Genomic DNA, 24,540 nt, shown 5'->3' with positions numbered 1-24,540 from the left:
TGCTCCAGCAGGTATATCTCTCTGGTCGCCCCCAAAACCAATTCTTTCTTTGGCCGCCTCTCCTTTCAGTTGTATGCTGCCAATGACTGGAACAAACTACAAAAATCTCTGAAACTGGAAACACTTATCTCCCTCACTAGCTTTAAACACCAACTGTCAGAGCAGCTCACAGATTACTGCACCTGTACATAGTCCACCTATAATTTAGCCCAAACAACTACCTCTTTCCCTACTGTATTTATTTTATTTATTTATTTTGCTCCTTTGTACCCCATTATTTTTCTTCCGCTGCAAATCTACCATTCAAGTGTTTTACTTGCTATATTGTATTTACTTTGCCACCATGGCCTTTTTTTTGCCTTTACCTCCCTTATCTCACCTCATTTGCTCACATCGTATATAGACTTGTTTATACTGTATTATTGACTGTATGTTTGTTTTACTCCATGTGTCGTTGTATGTGTCGAACTGCTTTTTTTAATCTTGGCCAGGTCGCAATTGTAAATGAGAACTTGTTCTCAACTTGCCTACCTGGTTAAATAAAGGTGAAATCAAATAAATAAATAAACATTGAAGAATCTCAAATATAAAATATATATTTTTGACTGGTACTGTATATATTTAACCAATTATGAATGTTTAGCTGCTTGTTCAGTTTCGATTTATTTTACTGTTTTAATACGTTAAATAAATCGACTTTCCGCTAGTTTTGTATCCGTATTGTATTATTTATGAATAAGCAATGTGTAGACCCATCGCTGTGATTTGCTGTGCTTTTTGACCCTCGGTCGGTCCCGTAGGTAGATCTCGTTGAAGATGACATTCAAAATAGGTACCGTGTAGCTCATTTGATCCAAAAGCTACATATTACTTAGAGTTGCAGATGGCGATGTTATGTGTAAACTCTAGATAGATTATTGTTGTCATTTGTTATCGATTTAATTAGCTAGTCGGTTTATTGACGGTGATTTCGTTAACTAGTAATAGTAGCTGACATTAGCTTGCAGGCTAAAGCTGGTCTAACGCAGGGTTTTCTGGGTGCACGTTTTGGGTTTTGCCCTAGTTCATCACAGCTGATTCAAATAATCAAAGATTGAAGATGGGTTGGTTATTTGAATCAGCTTTGTAGTGCTGGGGTAAAAAAAAAAACTAAACGGTGTCCAGAACAGAGTTTGGGATACCCTGCTTTAACGAAACGAGGTCAGGGCTACACTGGCTGTCTCACTACGAAATAACTACGGTCTATGCTCTGAGATTACATTTGATTATTTTGCAATGTTAACTACATTGACCAAATTTCAAAGCCGAAGATGGTTTGTCCAAGAGATAAGTCAACTATTTGCACAAGTTTGCGTTAGGCACGAGTTCATTGGCAGCTTGTTGCTAGGGCTCAAAAGCAACTTGGCAGCACAGAGGAAAACTGGAATCATGAATGTCAGCACGTCCTGTGCATTGTGCGCCAAACCTCGAATTTCTAAAAAGAAAGAACTTTCAGAAAAGAAACTGGTATGTCATGATATACTAGGAAGATGGCTATCTCATATCCTCTGTCCTCATCACACTAGCCAAGCACACGTTGGTTTGTTTATATTTGCAATACCCAAGTTAGCTAGTTTGTTTAGATTGCTTGTTTTCTTGGTCTTCTGCTCTATCATGCACTCACACATGGATAAGTAGATATTGATGACACTATTAGTTAAGATGAAACATTGGTGCTATGCCAGTCCAGTGTGATATGAGTTTAGACCAATGACTTGTGTATATAGACTGCAGGTGGCTAGTTAACGAAGCTTATGTTAATGTTCACTTTGGGTCTCTCTCTCTCTGTTGCTCAGACTCGCCACTTTGTGGACCACCGCAATGTAAAGCTACTGGCTGGAGCAGGTGGAAAAGGGGCCTGCACCTTCCACAGTGAGCCCCGAAAAGAGTGGGGTGGACCAGATGGAGGGAATGGAGGAGATGGTGGGAACATAATCATCAAAGGTGTGTCAGACACACCGTCACACTCAAGTGGTGCACTGTTCCCAAACAGAATTGTTTATCACAGGTCGACCGATTTATGATTTTTTTTTCAACGCCAATACCGATTATTGGAGGACCCAAAAAAGCCGATGCCGATTAATCGGCCAATCTTTTTATTATTAAAAAAAAAACATTTTTATTTGTAATGATGACAATTACAACAATACTGAATGAACATTTATTTGAACTAAATATAATATATCGCTAAAAATCAATTTAGCCTCAAATAAATAATGAAACATGTTCAATTTGGTTTACATAATGCAAAAACAAAGTGTTGGAGAAGTAAAAGTGCAATATGTGCCATGTAAGGAAGCTAACGTTTGATTTCCTTAAAAAAATTTTTTTTTTTTTACCTCTATTTAACCAGGCAAGTCAGTTAAGAACAAATTCTTAACAAGGCAGTTACCCCACCGTTCCTAGGCTGTCATTGAAATTAAGAATGTGTTCTTAACTGACTTGCCTAGTTAAATAAAGGTATAAAAAATTGGCAAAATCGACGCCCAAATTTTCCGATTGTTATGAAAACTTTAAATCGGCCCCAATTAATCGGCCATTCCGATTAATCGGTCGACCTCTACTGTTCATACATTGTTTATAATCTCGTTACAATGTGTTTGTCTTCTGAGGTGCTCTCGTTTGGCTATTCAGATCAATGTTTTGATCATCAGGAGATCCACAATAGGCTTACAATTTCACAAGGATATAATCAGGCCGAAGAACATTTTTCTTTATTTGTTGGGATATTTTAACCAGGGCATTGGAGACGGTTTTCATATGTGTACTTCAAGCCATCAAGTCCTATTTCCGAATATCTGTGATTTGCGTGCCTCCAGTCGACCTGCAGGTGAAATCCCTGGCGCAGGTCGCCCCCGTTTACAAAGGAGACAATGGCGATTCAGGAGGCAGTAAGAACTGCTATGGACGCAACGCCAGCACAACCTACATCGCTGTGAGTTAGTTCCCATGACTACAGCTGGGGTGTTGCTTTTAATTAGGGGTTCTTTATATTATTATTATTTTTTAAACTTTTGTTTAGCCACGTAATTGCCACAAATACCAGATACTAAAATGCTGACTGTAAAATAGTGTAACTGAATATTGTTTGGTATTTTGTGATGGTGCAGGTGCCAGTGGGCACGGTGGTGAAGGAGCAAGGGAAGACTGTGTCAGACCTCTCCCAGCACAACCAGGAGTATGTGGCTGTGTTTGGGGGGGCAGGGGGAAAGGGAAACCGCTTCTTCCTGTCCAATGAGAACCGCGCCCCCATGACGGCCACCATGGGAGAGAGGGGACAGGAGAGGGTCCTCCAGCTGGAGCTGCGCACCATGGCCCACGCCGGACTGGTGAGACACGGAAGAGGGACTCACTCTACTGACTTGGCCTATCTTATTAAATGTGGGCTGGTTAAAATAATATTGTATAAATATAAATGGTATGTACTCTATCCCCCCAAAAATGAATAACATTTTCTTGATTTACCTGTTGGTGTGTGTCTTCCACTCCAGGTTGGGTTTCCCAATGCAGGGAAGTCTTCCCTTCTAAGGGCCATATCCAATGCCAGGCCTGCTGTGGCTGCCTACCCCTTTACCACTCTTAACCCCCATGTGGGTATTGTCAACTACAGGGACCATGAGCAAGTGGCAGGTAAAGGAGTTTTTGATTTTAGTGTTGTATATTGTTGGGCACAAAGGTTGGTGTTGTAGTTTACTGTCCCCATCCTCTTGTCTAGTGGCTGACATTCCTGGTATCATCTGTGGGGCCCATCTGAACCGAGGCCTAGGGATCTCCTTCCTGCGCCATATTGAGCGCTGTCGCTTCCTTCTCTTTGTCCTGGACCTGTCCTCCCCAGAACCCTGGACTCAGCTCCAACAACTGCGCTATGAGCTGGACCAGTACGAGCCCGGCCTCACCCACCGGCCCCACGCTATCGTGGCCAACAAAATGGACCTGCCTGGGGCTCGGGGAAACCTTGAGGCCCTCCGGGGCCACGTGGCCCACAGGGTAATCCCTGTGTCTGCCCTCACAGGCCAGAACACAGAGGAGCTGATCCTGCACCTCAGGGAGTTATATGATGGCTACCTACAGACCCATGGACAGGGCAGTGGGCAGGACATGTCCACCAGGTGGTAGGTCTGCCCTGGAAAAGGACTGAAAGACTTCCATGCCTTTTCCTCACTGCGCCTCACCTGCTAAGTGTATTTTGTTTAAATTATAGAACTAAATAAATACACAGCTCAAAAAAATAAAGGGAACACTAAAATAACACATCCTAGATCTGAAAGAATGAAATATTCTTATGAAATTATTTTTTTATTTACGTAGTTCAATGTGCTGACAACAAAATCACACAAATTATCAATGGAAATCAAATTTATCATCCCATGGAGGTCTGGATTTGGAGTCACACTCAAAATGAATGTGGAAAACCACACTACAGGCTGATCCAACTTTGATGTAATGTCCTTAAAACAAGTCAAACTGAGGCTCAGTAGTGTGTGTGTGGCCTCCACGTGCCTGTATGACCTCCCTACAACGCCTGGGCATTCTGATGAGGTGGCGGATGGTCTCCTGAGGGATCTCCTCCCAGACCTGGACTAAAGCATCCGCCAACTCCTGGACAATCTGTGGTGCAACGTGGTGTTGGTGGATAGAGCGAGATGATGTCCCAGATGTGCTCAATTGGATTCAGGTCTGGGGAACGGGTGGGCCAGTCCATAGCATCAATGCCTTCCTCTTGCAGGACCTGCTGACACACTCCACCCACATGAGGTCTAGCATTGTCTTGCATTAGGAGGAACCCAGGGTCAACAGCACTAGCATATGGTCTCACAAGGGGTCTGAGGATCTCATCTCAGTACCTAATGGCAGTCAGGCTACCTCTGGCAGGCTCATGGAGGGCTGTGCGGCCCCCCAAAGAAATGCCACCCCACACCATGACTGACCCACCGCCAAACCGGTCATGCTGGAGGATGTTGCAGGCAGCAGAACTTTCTCTGCGGCGTCTCCAGACTCTGTCACGTCTGTCACATATGCTCAGTGTGAACCTGCTTTCATCTGTGAAGAGCACAGGACGCCAGTGGCAAATTTGCCAATCTTGGTGTTCTCTGGCAAATGCCAAACGTCCTGCACGGTGTTGGGCTGTAAGCACAACCCCCACCTGTGGACGTCGGGCCCTCATGGAGTCTGTTTCTGACCGTTTAAGGAGACACATGCATATTTGTGGCCTGCTGGAGGTCATTTTGCAGGGCTCTGGCAGTGGTCCTCCTTGCACAAAGGCGGAGGTAGTGGTCCTGCTGCTGGTTTGTTGCCCTCCTACGGCCTCCTCCACGTCTCCTGATGTACTGGCCTGTCTCCTGGTAGTGCCTCCATGCTCTGGCCACTACTCTGACAGACACAGCAAACCTTCTTGCCACATCTTGCATTGATGTGCCATCCTGGATGAGCTGCACTACCTGAGCCACTTGTGTGGGTTGTAGACTCTGTCTCATGCTACCACTAGAGTAAAAGCACCGCCAGCATTCAAAAGTGACCAAAACATCAGCCAGGAAGCATAGGAACTGATAAGTGGTCTGTGGTCACCACCTGCAGAACCACTCCTTTATTGGGGGTGTCTTGCTAATTGCCTATAATTTCCACCTGTTGTCTATTCCATTTGCACAACAGCATGTGAAATGTATTGTCAATCAGTGTTGCTTCCTAAGTGGACAATTTGATTTCACTGAAGTGTGATTGACTTGAAGTTACATTGTGTTGTTTAAGTGTTCCCTTTATTTTTTTGAGCAGTGTATTTATTCAACTGTGAAAATGGAATTGATTTAATAAATGCGTTTCAGTAAATCTGATTACTCATTGTTTTATTTACACAAGTACTGAGATCTGTGTACAAGGGTCAGTACTGATGACATCAGAGTTATTGTGATGTAATATGTACTTGTGTTTTCCCTTATATCAACATTATACATTTTACACCTTGGATGTCTAGAAACACACTTCATCAAAAATGCAAGTACTGGTACATCTTAGACATTTGGATTATTTTAACTACGCTGATAAATATTAACGCAGGTTTCCTTATATGAACTGTCGCTCAATAAAATCTTAAATTGTTGCATGTTGCGTTTTATATATTTGTTCAGTATAATGACAGGAATTCTCATTGATGCGTCTGTCACCTTCGCTAAAGGATTTTTCTGTGTTTCTTGGTTGAAAAACAAAACAGCAGTGAGTTTCTGCTGACCTTTGACCTCTTGAGAGCAAACGAGATCAGGTATGGGCTGGCACACCATGGCTAGGTTTCATTCTAGAAAACTGATCCCTCTGTCCTTGTTATATGGCAGAAACTAGGTGGAGCTAATGTATGTAAAGGGGAAACAATTAGAGAATAGAAGGGGATAAAATAAAATGTAGCGCTTGTGTTGTGGATGGGGTTGGGTCTAGTCATGTGACAAACAAAACAACATCCAATTTAAACTTGAGTGGGGGTGTGCAAGCAGGTTAGCAGGAAATAGCTAGGCTTTAACAGAGCTCTGTTGATGGTTCCTCACAGATTTTTCACTTTGGAACCTTTCAGATGTGTCTACTTCTTTCTACTCCACTTAGAAACATCATCAGCCTACACTCAGACCAGTCAGAGTCAAATAAAAATGGACAAAGACAGTTATACACTATTGCCGCGTTCGTGCTATAAGAATTATCGGAAGCTCCAAGTTCCCTGTGGGAAATTTCGCTTGATAGACACACCAAATCGTAATTACAAGTGGGAAACAGAAAATTGTGTTTGCCAAGTTGTGACTTTTCACTCACTGACCTTTTACCTTTTCAACCAAAGGATGACAATCAGTTTATTACAATACATATTGACCTTATCAATATGTATAATGTAGCTAATTTGACCACAAGCTAGCTAATAACTGGGAACTCGGAAAGAAATGTGGTCAAATCATGACATCAGTGATCTTTAGGTCAGAAAGTCGGAACTCTAGTTTCCGATTTAGAATTCCGTGTTGGATGACCGTTCAAAACGATTTATCCTAATCGTTACATCGTTTTTCCCCTAGTTCCCAGTTGTCTTGAACACGCTATAGCTGGAGATTTACCAGTTCCTAGTTGTTTTGAACGCGGCATTACAGAGACTCACCAACCAATCGAATAAGAGAAAGGGGGCCTAATCAGCCGGTCGGATAAAGAGTGAAATGTAAATTAGCCAATGAGAGTTAGACAGAGCAGCTGGATATAATTTAGACTAGCCAATCACAATAATGTCATAGAGTGGAATCTGCAGTGGAATATGCCGGAACATTGGCAGTGCATCCTGGGTAAGAAAACATTGACAGGTGAATGAGAACAGTCGAGATAGAGAGAGTATCGCGCAGGATGAAAGAAAGAGACCTGGATAGAGAGCCGCTGGGGTGTGTAAAGCTTTCATCCTTGCGACAAATGAGAAATAGAACGACAATTGTAATGGCTTCTGAATGATGTTCGGGGAGTTAATGAGTTTAACACTGGTGCAGTGCAGTGTAGTGTGTTGAGCATGGCCACTTCTGCAGCAGACGTCTGTACTTTTAAAGGATGACCCACGACACCTGCCCTCAGGGCGCTGTTATTGTGGTCTGCATGCTGCTGTTGCGTCACATGTTCATTGTCAACTCGACGGGCCTCCACTACAGCTCAGTTTGTTCTCCCCTGAGGTGAGGTGGAGTGCCTCCTCTCCACATATGTATTTCATGAGGACATTGTTGACCTGTGAAAAGGTCTACTTTTAAGTATTGATTCATTCCGTATCATGTTGTTTATTCCATTTGGTTCTGCATTTGAAGTGTCTTTCTCTCCCACAGACCAGCATGTGAGAGAAATGGACAAAGAGAGTGAGAAGTGGGCCAGAATTCTGTGGGACTACCTTTGTCTGCCCCATTCTCTGGAAAAGGCAAGCCTTCATATCTGATTGTACAGACACATAAGATACTTTTTGACTGGATTTAAAATGAACTGCAATCAGAATTGTAAGCAGTATGATGCTACATCCTTCCCCATTATCTTTTGATTTGATATGATTATATGATCTGCTCTTCTGGCTTCACCAAAAATAACAACATAATGATCTGTACTCTTTTAGGATGATGTCATACTACTAGATTTTCTCTCAGTGTTTTTGTAACAATCAATGCTGTCTCTGTTGAATAATCATGTATGTTCTGTCAGTGATGTCATCATTTGAAATGCCATGATGTCCTCTGTTGAAGTGCCATAATCCTGTCATAGTGATGTCATAATTTATGTATCTGAAATTGCATCATAATCCTGTCTGATCTCAGAGTGATGTCATAATAGGCCTGGGTTGCCATGATGTGCGTGTGGCGGAGAGGTCAGCCGCTCTCTTCCTCGAAGGGTGGGCTCCTTGGCTGCTCTTCACTGGTTACCAAGGCAACCAGACTGCAGGTCAGCAAGACTGAGCATCATTCTCTCTTTCTGTCCCTCTTTCTGCAAGAAAGCACAAAGGCACACACACATTCCATTTTTCTACCCAATGTCTCTGTCTGATGTGTGTCTTGTGTGGTCCAGGTGTGTGGTCGAGGCCAGAGGCTGACGTGTTCCTGGATGTGGCTCTGAGGATGGGAGTGCCCAGGGTGAACATACTGCTGGAGACAGAGGCCACCAACACTGGAGACAACATCTGCTTCTCATACAGGCTCCTCAAGGAGAGAAACATCCCAGGTGAGAGACTCTTCATTAGACACAATGATGGAGAACCTTTCTTATGAAATGTCTGTTATTGTTGTTGCGTTATTCTACAGCTAGGGGGCAGGACAACACAACTGAATCACTGGAACACATTTCAGCCAAGCCAATATATTATTCCTATTACAGGAGGCTGTTGAGGGGAGGACGGCTCATAATAATGGCCTGTAAGGAAACCATGGAATGGCATCAAACGCATGGAAACCATGGAATGGCATCAAACGCATGGAAACCATGGAATGGCATCAAACGCATGGAAACCATGGAATGGCATCAAACGCATGGAAACCATGGAATGGCATCAAACGCATGGAAACCATGGAATGGCATCAAACGCATGGAAACCATGGAATGGCATCAAACGCATGGAAACCATGGAATGGCATCAAACGCATGGAAACCATGGAATGGCATCAAACGCATGGAAACCATGGAATGGCATCAAACGCATGGAAACCATGTGTTTGATGTATTTGATCCTATTCCACTCCAGCCATTACCACGAGCCCGTCCTCCTCAGTTAAGGTGCCACCAACCTCCTGTGATTCCTATGTACAGTATACCGATGTGTATTTTGTCATGTACCCATTTGTGGTTGTCTACCCCAGCCAACAGGGTGATCCTGGTCCAGCAGCCCTTTATGGAGCGCAGGGTCTCTGCAACATTCCTGCGCCAGTGGCCTGACCAAGGGGAACATACGCATGCCATCGTTACCTCCCCCCAGATGGGCATCTCTGCCTACCCCCATCCCACTGTGGGCACTGCCACGGACCTCATCACATACATGCTAGGTATGTACTCTGTCCATAATCCCAGGACTTGTGTGTTGTCTTAAAGCATTTAGACCATGTCAAATAAATATTTATATGGTAAGCCCACCTGTCATCTTTCTAGTGCAGGAATGTATGAAGGATTTCAGAATAAAATATTGTAAAAGACGTGTACAAACAACAGACCAGAATATGATGCTGTGAGTAAGGTGTAAACGTGTGTTCCAGGTGTTCTAGAGAGGATCCGTGACTACCCACAGAAAGGTTTCCAGGTGGAGCAGGAGATCACACCCAGTGCTCTCTCTGCCTACCACTGGTTTCTGCAGGCTGGCTACATTCCCAAGTGAATACACAACACACACACTTGTGCTTAAGTTTCGCCACGGACATGTTGATGCTGCTGATGGTTGGGAATTTAACGTTAAATTTCAGTAAATTCATATTTTGTGAAGATGGTTGTTTCATTGATACCGTGACTTGAGGCGTATGAAAATGTGCCACAGAACTCAATTTGTGCTTACCCTTATTTACATACCATATAGAATATACATTAAAAGACGACCTCAGAATATACACCCAAATAAAACAACTGGACTTAAGCCCAAGTGTTTAATTGATAATAATCTTAAACATGACCATCATGTATAACATCATTAGACTACTTTTGTCTTGCAATATGTAGGTAAGAGATGGTATGTTAAAAGAATGACCTCTTTCTCTCTCATTCACCATTATAGCACTGTTTCATTGCAGCCATCACATTTGTAAAATCAGAGCTAAAAAGTAATTGACATTCAAGTATTTTACACTCCATGTTGCTCACTTCCCTGGTCTGTTCTCAGTGCCGAAATCCTTTTGTTTTCTGCTGGCTGGTAAAACCTGGCCAGTGTACAATAGAGTAGAATGTAGCATGATATGTACAACCAGGCTCCCTACGGCACAGCTGTACATAGCTACTGCCCTGCCATGTAAGATCCATTGGTAAATTGCATTTATTTTCCTTCCAGCACTGAGTTCCATCTTGGTCATTGATCTCCATAGTCCTGTGTATTTTATGCTTTAAAAAAAGTAAGTTTAACATTGCTTGTTGTTATCCAGATTTTCCAAGAGCAGGTTTGCTGTTCTACCTCATTTTTAAGCATGAGTGATCCAGTTCAATTTATAATCCATGAAAGCAGCCGGTACCTAGCCTGTTATGCCCATGCTAACTAGTCAGTCCTTGCAGAGCCTCTTGCCCAAGAGGGAGAGGTGGGCTTAGGATGTGCTGGGGTATGGGGTGTTGCAAATGGAGGCCAGCGTGTTGAACCTGGCGCCCAAGTAGAGTAGCTTTTCCTGGTCGAAGGGGGGTCTCTGATGGCAATAGCACCCAGCTGGAGGTCGGTCTCTAGGTCTAGGTGGGGGGCATAGTCCCCCAGCTCCTCTCCGGGAATCTGCAGAATTAACATCCTCTGGAGAAGGAGGGAGGGATAGAGGGATTAGAGGTCAAAGGTTAATGAAGGGATAGAGTTCACCAGAGATTTAAAAAATAAACATTAGAAACAGTTTTTTTTTTTTGCTGCACATTGTTACATGATTGAGTAGAGTCACCAAGGGTCTGGTGTTATTGAGAGAATAATTTTCTCCCCATGAGGAGTATCTTGTTTTTGTCATCATTGATCTGCTCATCGTTGACCCCTGAGTGATCAGAAACATACTCTACACACACAACCAATACAAAGCAACATTAATCAAGTCAACTACTTTTCCTGAGAGTTTCACAACTTTAATTGACATTTTAGATCTTGAAATACCTGTCCATAACCATTGGAGTGTAATTTTGTGGGCGCACTCTGAAACCAAATTCAAAATGTTGCAGTAGTTCAGTGCCACTGAAAATGTAATTGACATGTTAAAAGTGGATGAAGGTAGTAGATTTATTAGACTTATATAGCCTACCTTGAGGTTCCTTGTTGAAACTGTTCCCGTTGCTCTTGGTATGAGGAAAAATACCCTGAATATCCTGAACACACCGGTGCTCGCATACTGGTGGACCTCTGTACAGCCTGGGGAAAGAGTATCACATTTACTTTGCATGGATCAACAATTTTCCATTTGCCAAATATGCCCAGTGTGAACCAAAACAGTACTTATGAATGGTGATTAAATATGGCTGGTTTCCAAACCGGCATCTTGATTGGTAGAACAGCAGCTTTTGCTCCCAGCAGACTGTCCACTTTGAGTGTGATACATGTAGGCACCAATGATCAAAATAGCATATTGTGTGATGGGGAAAAAAGCAATGACCAGAGATTAATGTGATGTTAATGTTGTCTGTTACCTTGCAATCAGTTCCTGGGATCTCAATGTTAGATTTGATCTGACGTTCTTCAGAGTTTTCATCTGTAGGGATCAGCTTCAGTTCTCTTTTACTGGTCAACAGGAGGGACAACAGTAGACAACCTAGGAGGAACTCACACTTGAATAAATACAAATCTCCACACACACTGAAGTTCTAACGAACTATACCAAATCAACACTAGGTGGGGATGTAGGCCAGTATATCTTTCTCAAGTGTAAGATTCACATCAATGGTGAAGTTTCCCCTAGGCACAGATCTAGGATCAGCTTCCCTGTCCCAATCCTAACCTTAACCATTAGCGGGGAAAATGCAAAACTGGCCCACAATTAACATCTAGGGGAATCTTCACCCTACTCCTAAGATTGACTTACTTTGCAGTAGCAGCGTGACACCGATGACAATCCCTACAGCCCTCGCTCCAATCTTGGTTCCAGAGGCCCTGCCGAGACTGCAGCTGGCCACCAGAGCAGTCATACACTGTGACGGACAGGTTGTGGAGGGCTCCCTGACCCTGCTGGTCCAACACCATGAGCAGAAGGTTGTAGTGACCTGCGTACCCTGGGTTCTCCTTCACCAGGTTCACTGTATCCTGGAGGGATGTGTAGTAAGAAAGAGAGTCATTAACAGCATTAGTTTAGCAAGTTTATGACTGCGTGAAGTGTAGGCTAATAGTATGAGACTTGGGCCTACTTGGTGTGTGAAACCTACAATAGTGGTGTGTAAAGGTCAAAGAGACCATATGTAATAATGGATGAGGAATGAGATTCCAGATAGTGTGTACACACTTTAAAAAAGGTGCTTTCAAGAACCTAACAGGGTTCTTCGGCTGTCCCCATAGGAGAACCCTTTGAAGAACTCTTCTTGGTTACCGGTAGAACGCATTTGGTTCTAGGTATAACTGTCCACCGATGGTTCTACATGGAACCCAAAAGGGTTCTATCTGAATCCAAAAACGGTTCTACCTCAAACCAAAAAGAGTTCTCCTATGGGGACACCCGAAGAACAGGTTTTGACGGTGTGGGTGAAGATTGGCGGATCGTTGACATCCTCCACCGTGACTGTCACCTGATGTGTTGTGCATTGAAGTCCACAAGCAAAGGCAAAAGGTGTTCAGAGGAAAGCGCATAGATGCGAGAAGGAATTCTACAACGAGCAAAATTATCATGAGGTTTGTATTTGTAAGTCGCTCTGGATAAGAGCGTCTGCTAAATGACTTAAATGTAAATGTAATGTAAATGTATGTGGCTGCTATGAAAGGGAACTGTGTTTGCGTGTGATCAGGGGTGTATTAATTTCGTCGATCCTGTTGAAAAACGTTTCTTAGACGTAAAGAATTGGGGATAAACATGCCTGAATTTGTCCAATAGAATCTCTTGTTTGCAACTATTGGACTGATTATACCCTAGATCAGCTAGACGCAGACGAGTGTGCAAGGCGGTTTTGAATATGTCACTGTCTGCCACCTTCATTACAAAATGTTCCTCTCGACCTGTTCACCTAAGTTGTAAATGTTCATTCATAGACTAGGTTTTAGCAACCTCATGATAAGTATAGAGAAATATTAGTATCATGTAGTAGACTAAACATATCGATGTTACATTGAGCTGGTTGAATGGAATATGAATGACAGTCTATTACCAATATGCTGTAATAGAAATGGCCATGCTCATAAAAAAAACCATTAACGTCACCGACTGCCATTGGTAATTTAAATCCTAGTCTGAATGAACACAGATGGTTCGGTCCCTCTCACAATAAAACTCCTATTCCACAAGTCACCAGAGGGAATCTCAAATGGTCTTCCCAAACTGTGTCCAAATTAATAGTTGCTCATGATAAACCACTGTCTGTCTGCCCGTCAGTCCATTGACCCTGCATCCCTCTATTCAGCAGATAATCGATAGCAAACGTCAATCCTTACCAGTATCATGAGCAGACATGTAGTTGTAGTCATCCTCATCATGTATCCAACTGTGTGAAATTATGTTACTCCAATGCCACAGAGTGTGGGCTTGATCCCTAAGTACAATACAGATACAGTCCACCTGAGGTGAAAACACAGCTCAAGAGACGTGTCCTGGCTTCAGTATTTATTTCTCTCTCTCTTTCGCTCTCTTTTACTCTCTCTGCGGCCTTAGTCAGTCATGCAGTAACTACAGTACCAGTCAAAAGTTTGGACACACCTACTCATTCAAGAGTTTTTCTTAATTTTTTTACTATTTTCTACATTGTAGAATAATAGTGAAGACATAAACTATTAAATAACACATATGGAATCATGTAGTGACCATAAAAGTGTTAAACAAATCAAAATATATTTTACATTTGAGATTCTTCAAAGTAGCCACCCTTTGCCTTGATGACAGCTTTGCACACTCTTGGCATTCTCTCAAACAGCTTCATGAGGTAGTCACTTGAAATGCATTTCAATTAACAGGTCTGCCTTGTTAAAAGTTAATTTGTGGAATTTATTTCCTTCTTAATGCATTTGAGTTGCATTTCAGTTGTGTTGTGACAAGGTAGGTTTGGTATACAGAAGATAACCCTATTTGTTAAAAGCCAGAGTTCATATTATGGCAAGAACAGCTCAAATAAGCAAAGAGAAATGACAGTCCATCATTACTTTAAGACATGAAGGTAAGTCAATCCAGAAATGTTCAAGAACTTCAAGTGCAGTCGCAAAAACCATCAAGTGCTATGATGAAAGTGGCTCTTATGAGGACTGCCACAGTAAATGAAGACCCAGAGATACCTCTGGAGGAGGATATGTTCATTAGAGTTAACATTATAGTTAACTGCACCTCAGGATTTGCAGCCCAAATAAATACTTCAGAGTTCAAGTAACAGACACATCTCAACATCAAATCTTCAGAGGAGACGGCGTGATTCAGACTTTCATGGTTGAATTGCTGCAATGGAACCACTACCAAAGGACACCAATGTGAAGAAGAGACTTGCTTTGGCCAAGAAACACGAGTAATACACCATTCCATTTGGGTTGTGCTTAGTGGGATTATCATTTGTTTTTCAACAGGACAATGACTCGGTACCAGTGCCCCCTGTATATAGCCTCCACACTGACTCGGTACCGGTACCCCCTGTATATAGCCTCCACACTGACTCGGTACCAGTGCCCCCTGTATATAGCCTCCACACTGACTCGGTACCGGTACCCCCTGTATAGAGCCTCCACATCTCCTTACTGTGTTACTTTTTATTATTGCTTTTTATTTTAGCCTATTTGGTAAATATTTTATTCTTCTTGAACTGCACTGTTGGTTAAGGGCTTGTAAGTCAGCATTTCACGGTAAAGTCTACACTGTTGGTTAAGGGCTTGTAAGTCAGCATTTCACGGTAAAGTCTACACTGTTGGTTAAGGGCTTGTAAGTCAGCATTTCACGGTAAAGTCTACACTGTTGGTTAAGGGCTTGTAAGTCAGCATTGCACGGTAAAGTCTACACTGTTGGTTAAGGGCTTGTAAGTCAGCATTTTACGGTAAAGTCTACACTGTTGGTTAAGGGCTTGTAAGTCAGCATTTCACGGTAAAGTCTACACTGTTGGTTAAGGGCCTGTAAGTCAGCATTTCACGGTAAAGTCTACACTGTTGGTTAAGGGCCTGTAAGTCAGCATTTCACGGTAAAGTCTATACTGTTGGTTAAGGGCTTGTAAGTCAGTATTTCACGGTAAAGTCTACACTTCATATCTTCGGTGCATGTGGCAAATAAAGTGTAACGACCCTGGGTTTATAAGCGCGGAAATCGACCCTGCTGCTCGAGCATGCTTTTGCGGCACAGTCGATAGCGCGCCGGACCTCGGGCTCGAAGGTCAAGGGTTCGAGACCTGCTCCCTGCTGTTTCATTTCAAAAGTATGATTTGATTTGATAAATTGGACACACCTGAGCGTCATTAATGTCTCTAGGACGGTCTAATAGGACAAAATGCCAGGGCTGAATTCTTGTCCCAGTCCATCTGTGACGGGAAGTCAATTCAACCCCAATGTCATTTACTTTAGAAGGTGGATACTGTATAAAAAATATTAGGACTTGCAATAATGTTACTAATAGAAATGGGTTTTCTAGCAAATGCATATGTATTATAAACGGCTACCCTGGGGCAGCAGGGTAGCCTAGTGGTTAGAGCGTTGGACTAGTAACCGAAAGGTTGCAAGTTTGAATCCCCGAGCTGACAAGGTGCAAATCTGTCGTTCTGCCCCTGAACAGGCAGTTAACCCACTGTTCCTAGGCCGTCATTGAAAATAAGAATATGTTCTTAACTGACTTGCCTAGTAAAATAAAGGTTAAAATAATAAAAAATAAACAAATCAAACTGTTAGCTCCTTATCGATCCTCTGCTTATTACATAACGTTGCAGCTCTACTGCAACATAGAGGACAATATTATCTAGTGCTTGATGTTGTGTGCATACTGTTTTTTATATAGCACAAACTTTACAGAATCAAGTTGTGTACCGCACCTCTACACACTCTAGGTCTCTCCACTCCTCTATTCTGTAGTATTACAGAACCTGTTCTACAACTTTGTCTGTAGCATCAACAAGAAGGGAGGGTCAGAGCATGTACTATCAGCATGATTCAAACTCAGTTTGCTGAGGGATCATTAGAATGGGTTAGATATGGGTACAAATTTAGATCTTAATTTGAGCCAGTTTGCTATAGCAGGAAAAGAATCCTGCAGCAACAGCAAATGTGCATTATTATGTGGATTATAATTCATGGCCATTTTTTTTAGGGGTTGATATATTCTTCATAAGAGAAAATCAAGTCTGAAATGTTAACGTGGAAATTATGAACTTCCGAAGCCTTTTAAACCTCAAATACACTACACGTTTTAAGATATCCTGCAAAAGAGTGGGCAAATTAGTGCCAGGACGACACAAAAAATGACCTCCTATTCATATGAATTGTTACAGTGGGTGTGTCAGTTTTACGGAGAACACAAGGGGGTGTTCCAAGGAATCCATGTCATTGAAGTGATGTCATGTTTAGTGTGACTAACCTTGAAAACCGTTTAGGATCATAATCGTGTTTGTTGTGAAGTATGGCTAAGAGATATGGAGACACGTTTCCATGACGCACATACTTTAATCAAATTTGAAATATAAACAAAAACATTTTGATATATTGACTACTGATACAAAAGCGGCATGGTGGACGTTAGCAGGGAGTAAAAGAGAAGCAAGTCAAAAATGTTAAAAAAGACCAGTGGGCAAAAGTGAAGGAAACCAAGTCTAGTATTATACAGTGAACCTTTACGTTATGTTTAGGATACACAACAGCACAGCTTTGATTGCTCTTAAAGGTTTGTTGAGGGCAGGGCACACACTGGTTCCAGGCTCTCAGATTAGCCATGGTTAGGCATTGTCACTTTTCTGCAGATAGGTGATGATTCCAAAATAGCTATCAATTGTTCTCCTGAATCTGCTGTGTCCCAATTCTATACTACCAGATATCTTGTTGGATTCTACTCCATCGAGGTCAAGAAATTAGTTGAAAGCAACATGTGTAAATCATTATCCTAAACAGAGAGAGGTTATGAATTATCATTAGCACAATAGTAAAACTCCCACAGAGGTGATGATGACGTTTCCATTCAAGTGTTGGCATCGAAGTTATCCCATTCTGGCATAGCTCGTAGATCAAGAGATGATAAGCTGCTGCTGAAAAGTACTGTGAAGCGTGATGATAAAAAAACACACATTAAACAACAAAACAACAGTGGTGGAAAAGTACCCAATTGTAATACTTGAGCAAAAGTAAAGATACCTTAATAAAAAAGTACTCAAGTAAACGTGAAAGTCACCCAGTGACATGTACGGATAGCCAGGGGTACACTCCAACACTCAGACATTATTTACAAACAAAGCATTTGGGTTTAGTGTTTAGTGAGGTTGCCAGATTAAAGGCCCTATCGATGAACAGGGATGTTCTCTTGACAATTGTGTGAATTGGAAAATGTTCCTGTCCTGCCAAGCATTCAAAATGTAATAAGTACAAAATGTAATGAGTTATTTTCTTTAGTAATGTATTGGAGTAAAAATAAAAGTTGTCAAAAATAAATAGTAAAGTACTATAAAGTATTTATGCTCAAGTACTTACTTTACACCACTGCAAAACAATCACCATACAAACACACCCCGGCCCTGTCAAAACATAAATCAATAAATCCATCCGAGCATGATGTGGTTTATTCAGTGCAGTGATTCATTGTGTCTTCAGTCCCTCAGTCCCTCCTTGTGTGGGTAAAAGCCAATCCAGCTTGGTTTTGGTCGGTATTTTCTTTCCCCTCTGTCGTATGATCCAGAATCTCAATGGATGATGTTTGGTGTAAGTGTGTCCTCTTCTCCAGCTGATGGCTCTCACCCTATCAGTGTCGTAGAGCAGTTACATAAGAACCATCTCCAGTCCCAGTCCAGCCAGTTGTTTGTGTTTGTGTTTGTGTTCATGTGTGTGCGTGTCTACAGCCTGATGTTCCTCTCCTGCATGTCCTGCCGACAGATGCCCCCCAAGGTGTTGAACTTTGACCCCAGGTCCCCCAGGAACTCCAGGTTGTCATCTAGATTGTTTAGTGACAGTTCGTCCAGTGACTGGCACTTGCTGCCTGTCCCCTCGTAGCCATACCCGTAGGGTTGGTAGTCCACCTCGTCTCCAATCATATGCAGCTTCTGGAGATCCAATGTGTCAATGTTAGAAAAAAGTTCTTAAATCATATTTTTTAAATCATATTTGAATTAGATTCTACAAAATCTTATAAAACTCTCAATACTAGTAACTAAACAAGCAGGCTATTTATATGTAATAGATCCAATAGAGGGATACTTGTTACATTACAGAATTGGTATTAATGATAAGACAAATATTACCACCATTTGTTCTTGTTTTCAAGACCACATGGTGCATCACACACATCTTTACCTACATGTCTCTCTCTGTTCCAACACCACAGGCTACTTACTGTATGTAACCTTTTCCACATGTCACCATGACATTTTCTGCATGTCACATACAGTACCAGTCAAACATTTGGACACACCTACTCATTCAAAGGTTTTTCTTTATTTTGACTATTTTCTACATTGTAGATTAATAGTGAATACATCAAAACCATGACATAACACATATGGAATCATGTAGTAACCAAAAAAGTTTTAACCAAGACAAAATATATTTTATATTTGAGATTCTTCAAAGAAGCCACCCTTTGCCTTGATGACAGCTTTGCAAACTCTTGGAATTCTCTCAACCAGTTTCATGAGATAGTCACCTGGAATGCATTTCAATTAAGAGGTGTGCCTTGTTAAAAGTTCATTTGGGGAATTTCTCTCCTTCGTAATGCATCTGAGCCAATCAGTTGTGTTGTGACAAGGTAGGGGTGGTATACAGTGGGCTCCAGTGTAGTGCAACGGTCTAAGGCAATGCATCTCAGTGCTAGAAGCGTCACTCCAGACCCTGGTTCGATTCCAGGCTGTATCACAACCAGCTGTGATTGGGAGGCCCATAGGGCAGAGCACAATTGACCCAACGTTAGGGTTTGGCCGGGGTGGGCCGTCACTGTAAATAAAAACGTGTTCTTAACTGACTTGCCTAATTAAATAAAAAAATAAAAACTGAAGATCGCCCAATAAAAAATAAAAAACAGAAGATCACCCTATTTGTTAAAAGACCAAGTCCATATTATGGCAAGAACAGCTCAAATAAGCAAAGATAAACAACAGTCCATCATTACTTTAAGACATGACGGTCAAGTCTGTTACTTGAACTCCGTGAAGCATTTATTTGGGCTTAAATCTGAGTTTCAGTTAATTGCCGATTTCTGAGGCTGGTAACTTATCCTATGCAGCAGAGGTAACTCTAGGTCTGATGAAACTTTCAAAGTTCTTGAAATGTTCCGCATTGACTGACCTTCATGTCTTAAAGTAATGATGGACTGTTGTTTATCTTTGCTTATTTGAGCTGTTCTCTCAACATCAACTGTTCGGAGGAGACTGCGTGAATCAGGCCTTCGTGGTTGAATTGCTGCAAAGAAACCACTACTAAAGGACACCAATAATAAGAAGAGACATGCTTAGGCCAAGAAACACGAGAAATGGACATTAGACTGGTGGAAATCTGTCCTTTGGTCTGATGAGTCCAAATTTGAGATTTTTGGTTCCAACCGCCGTGTCTTTGTGAGACGCGGAGTAGATGAACGGAGGATGTCCGCATGTGTGGTTCCCACCGTGAAGCATGGAGGAGGAGGTGTGATGTTGTGGTGGTGCTTTGCTGGTGACACTGTCTGTGATTTATTAAGAATTCAAGGCACATTTAACCAGCATGACTGCAACAGCATTATGCAGCAATGCACAATCCCATCTGGTTTGCACTTAGTGGGACTATAATTTGTTTTCAACAGGACAATGACCCAAAACACACCTCCAGGCTGTGTAAGGGCTATTTGACCAAGAAGGAGAGTGATAGAGTGCTGCATCAGATGACCTGGCCTCCACAATCACCCGATCTCAACCCAATTGAGATGGTTTGGGATGAGTTGGACCGCAGAGTGAAGGAAAAGCAGCCAACGAGTGCTCAGCATATGAGGGAATTTCTTCAAGACTGACTACCTCATGAAGCTGGTTGAGAGAATGCCAAGAGTGTGCAAAGCTGTCATAAAGACAAAGGTTGGCTACTTTGAAGAATCTCAAATATTAAATATATTTTAATTTGTTTAAAACTTTTTTGGGCTCTTACCCGGTCTATGTGCTCTGAGATGTGCTGGTTTGACAGCAAGCCGAAGGAACGGGAATACCTCGAAGAGTTACTCTGAGGAGAGAGTGGAGAAAACACAAAAAAACAAACATGGATGATTGATGGAGGAACAACAGTGTATGTCGTGTGTATGTATGTGTCAATGGTGTGGTGTCAAGTCGACCACATCCTGATAGTGCACGGCAACACTTACCCTCATGGTATTGTTCCTGCTTGTAGTCTGGTACTGCAATTAGAAAATACACATTCATATTAGAAGGATCAACTGCATTAATGCACCCACTTCACTGTATAAAACCTTGATAACATGTAGTTCATCTGTAATAATGTGTATCTATACACCTGTCAAATCATACAGCACTATGGTAAAGAATTCATAAAAGGAGGGTTATGTTTCCCTCTAGTGGCTGCCTGGAGATGTCACTCACCATGCCCCGCCCACCCTGGCTTCTCAGAGTTCCGTTGGCCTCGCCCATTCTCTGGAATGTTCCCCCTCCTGAGAACCCTCCCTCTCCTGACGAGGACACCTGGGTGACCTGGGGAGAGATGGAGGTTGAGTTCTGAGACACAGACGCTGCTGCTGGGACTGTACTGGATGGCTGCTGTTTGGCAAGCTCTGACCCAACTTCACTATTTTGAGATTCTTTTGTCATTCATTTTTACTTTATTTTCATGAAATGTATCCTCTATCATTTCTTACAACCGACAAGAACATTTGAACATCAGATCAGCAGTTAATTACCTAAATTCAGCCTTCATCTTCAACTCATCTGCCCTGAGGTCTTTTTGTAATTCCGACCCAATTTTTGGGATACGCAAGAGGAAACGCCGGCATTACAGAGGCAAGAGAGGAAGGATCCTGAAGAGTGTAAGGCGAAGGGAAAACCGGCCACCTCTTCCCTCCATTGTACTTTTTGATTCTTGAACTGCAATATTCTCTGCATTTCTGAAACATGGCTCTCGGTCTCCCTCACCACTAGGGGTGATAAAGTCGTTGACCACTGTTATTTTACCCACAAGCAAGCATACAAGGCCCTCCCTCGTCCGCGATTCGGCAAATCAGATCATAACTCTGTACTCCTGCTTCCTGTTTACAAGCAGAAGTTCAAACAGAAAGTACCTGTGACACAATTCATTGAAAAATGGTTACAAGAATCAGAGAATATGCTACAGCAATACTTAGTTAGCGCTGATTGGAATATGTTTTGAGACTCCGCCGATAACATCAACAAGCTAACAACTTCCCTCACCGGCTTCATTAGGAAATGCATCGGCGAATTTGTCCCCACAGTGAAGGTTCGCTGCGTCCCCAATCAAAAGCCCTGGATTAACACTGAGGTTGGCGCTAAACTAAAGAATAGGGCTTCCGCAGACAGGGCTTTCGCAGCCAACCCTGAGGCTACGGCTGAGGACTGGAACAAGTACAAAAAGTCCTGCTATGTCCTCCGCAGAGTCATCAAACGAGCAAAAGGACAATATAGGAATAAGGTGGAATTATATTACACATGCTTAGACACCCGCCGCGTCTTACAAAGGAAGACCCAGCCGTAAACTGCCCACCATTGCCTCTCTATCAGACGAACTCATTGCATTTTATGTGTGCTTCGACAATACCAACATTGTGCCGCGTGTGAGGGCCGTCACCGAACCCAGATGATTGGGTGATATCGCTCTCTACAGCTGTACCATTGAGAACACCTTGACTGGCTGCATGACTGCCTGGTATGGCAATAACACCGCCCTCGATCACATGGCACTATAGAGGATGGCATGAACAGCCCAGTAGGTCATTGGGGCCGAGCTTCCCGCCATCCAGAACCTCTATTAGGCGGTGTGAAAGGAAGGCCTGGATAATCGTTGAAGACTCAAGCCACCCAAGCCATAGACTTTTCTCTCTACTTTCGCACAGCAAGTGGTACCGGTGCATCAAGTCTGACACCAACAGGCTCCTGAACATCTTCTATTCCCAAGCCATAAGACTGCTAAATAGCTAACTAAATGGCTACACGCACTATCTGAGTTAACCCTTGTCACACACACTGACACTCAGATTGAGCTGTAGCCAGTGAACATGGGCAGGCATGAACTGCAAGTATTTCACAGTGGTTTGATGTGATGTGAGACTTCCATTGACTAGAGGTGAGATGCATCCAAAAGGGAAAAGTATTTCAAGTTATTTAAAAACATATACTTTTAAAAAAGTTTTTAAACAATGCATTGATGTTTGCATTGTGTGGACCTAAGGCTGAAACTTCAATGCTTGAAAATTGTCATTGTCAGTAAGGATGTCACTTACAATGGTCCTCCCTGGGGTTCTGTACATCTCATTGGTCTCTTGGGTGATCTCATTAGTCTTCTGAGTAAACTGTCAAATCATAGAGCAAGAATTAAGCACAGCATAAACAACAGTTATTTAGACTGTGATCAAAGTGTTGTAGTAAGATGGTAGAAGATATAACAACTAGTCTTGTTGGTGGTGACAGAATTAAGAATATAATAATATTTACATTTTAGTCACTTAGCAGACACTCTTATCCAGAGCGATTTACAGTTAATGAGTTCATACATTTATTTTTTTTTTCTCCATGCTGGTCCCCCGTGGGAATCAAACCCACAACCCTGGCATTGCAAGCGCCATGCTCTACTGTACCAACTGAGCCACATAATATGATATACAGGTATGTGGAGTAGAATTTCTCTAATGGTGGCAAATTAAGTGGTGTAGTACAGATGTAGGATCTTCATTTGATCCCCCTGTTGCAGGAGAACTTTTCACTTATAGTGTATTTGAGGTTTTGAAATTTCAGACTAGATTTTCCCTTACGAAAATCTATCAACCCCTACAAAATTTCTGCCCTGCTAGAGCTTCCCCCGGTCAAATGTAAGTGCTGTTATTCTGAAGTGTAGGAGCAACAACGGCTCAGCCGCGAAGTGATGAACCACACAAGCTCACAGAACGGGACTGCCGAGTGCTGAAGCACGTAGCCGTAAAAGATGTCTGTCCTTGGTTGCAACACTCACTACCGAGTTCCAATCTGCCACTGGAAGCAATGTCAGCTCAATAACTGTTCATCGGGAGCTTCATGAAATAGGTGTCCATGGCCGTGCAGCCGCCCACACAAGCCTGAGATCACCATGCGCAATGCCAAGCGTCAGCTGAAGTGGTGTAAAGCTTGCAGCCATTGGAGTCTGGAGCAGTGGAAATGTGTTCTCTGGAGTGATGAATCACGTTTCACTTTCTGGCAGTCCGGTGGACGAATTTGGGTTTGGAGGATATCAGGAGAACGCTACCTGCCCATGCATAGTGCCAACTGTAAAGTTTGGTGGAGGAGGCATAATGGTCTGGGGCTGTTTTTGATGGTTTGGGCTAGGCCCCTTAGGTCCAGTGAAGGGAAATCTTAACGCTACAGCATACAATTACATTCTAGATGATTCTGTGCTTCCAACTTTGTGGCAACAGTTTGGTGAAGGTCATTTCCTGTTTCAACATGACAATTCCCCCGTGCACAAACTTAGGTCCATACTGAAATGATTTGTCAAGATCGGTATGGAAGAACTTGACTGGCCTGCACAGAGCCCTAACCTCAACTCCATTGAGCACTTTTGGGATGAATTGGAACACCGACTGCGAGCTAGGCTTAGTCGGCCAACATCAGTGCTCGACCGCACAAATGCTCTTGTGGCTGAATGGAAGCAAGTCCCCGCAGCAATGTTCCAACATCTAGTGGAAAGCATTCCCAGAAGAGTGAAGGCCGTTATAGCAGCAATGGCGGGACCAAATCCATATTAATGCCCATGATTTTGGAATGAGATGTACGAGTAGGTGTCCACATACTTTGGACATGTAGTGTATGTTAGTCAGCGCCCTTCTAAATCTTCTGAATCTCACTGATGTGGTCCACCGGGCCTAC

The 24,540-nt window shown here is 42.6% G+C and overlaps 2 protein-coding genes across 6 annotated transcripts in view; one reads left to right on the top strand and one right to left on the bottom strand.

Moving 5' to 3' along the window:
- The first annotated feature begins 800 nt into the window (after window positions 1-800).
- mtg2 (mitochondrial ribosome-associated GTPase 2) lies at window positions 801-10,984 on the top strand. Of its 5 annotated transcripts, XM_046365223.1 has the most exons (7): window positions 801-1,506; window positions 1,836-1,983; window positions 7,860-7,948; window positions 8,337-8,460; window positions 8,584-8,736; window positions 9,369-9,551; window positions 9,759-10,983. In XM_046365223.1, the coding sequence occupies exons 1-7, from the start codon at window positions 1,276-1,278 to the stop codon at window positions 9,875-9,877; spliced, it is 1,047 nt and encodes a 348-aa protein (XP_046221179.1). In that variant the 5' UTR covers window positions 801-1,275; the 3' UTR covers window positions 9,878-10,983. The 5 variants fall into 5 exon arrangements, with proteins under 5 accessions (XP_046221179.1, XP_046221178.1, XP_046221180.1 ...); XM_046365222.1 differs by lacking the exons at window positions 7,860-7,948; window positions 8,337-8,460; window positions 8,584-8,736; window positions 9,369-9,551; window positions 9,759-10,983 and adding exons at window positions 2,859-2,974; window positions 3,150-3,368; window positions 3,531-3,669; window positions 3,755-4,381; XM_046365224.1 differs by lacking the exons at window positions 801-1,506; window positions 1,836-1,983 and adding an exon at window positions 7,223-7,340 and having other exon boundaries at window positions 9,759-10,984.
- A 5,965-nt stretch (window positions 10,985-16,949) lies between these two features.
- Window positions 16,950-24,540, bottom strand: part of LOC124045691 (cadherin-like protein 26) — a 21,231-nt gene continuing 13,640 nt past the window's right edge. Inside the window, exons 15-19 of the mRNA XM_046365220.1 lie at window positions 22,926-22,994; window positions 21,058-21,165; window positions 20,823-20,855; window positions 20,612-20,683; window positions 16,950-18,549 (exon numbers count right to left, since the gene is read on the bottom strand). Coding sequence (XP_046221176.1) covers window positions 18,343-18,549; window positions 20,612-20,683; window positions 20,823-20,855; window positions 21,058-21,165; window positions 22,926-22,994 — 489 coding nt within the window. The 3' untranslated portion in view covers window positions 16,950-18,342. The remainder of the gene's footprint in view (window positions 18,550-20,611; window positions 20,684-20,822; window positions 20,856-21,057; window positions 21,166-22,925; window positions 22,995-24,540) is intronic.

This window comes from Oncorhynchus gorbuscha, linkage group LG10, assembly GCF_021184085.1.
Source record: "Oncorhynchus gorbuscha isolate QuinsamMale2020 ecotype Even-year linkage group LG10, OgorEven_v1.0, whole genome shotgun sequence".
Taxonomy (NCBI): Eukaryota; Metazoa; Chordata; class Actinopteri; order Salmoniformes; family Salmonidae; genus Oncorhynchus; species Oncorhynchus gorbuscha.
The sequence above is the reverse complement of the archived record's forward strand: the minus strand, read 5'-3'. Positions and strand labels throughout refer to the sequence as shown.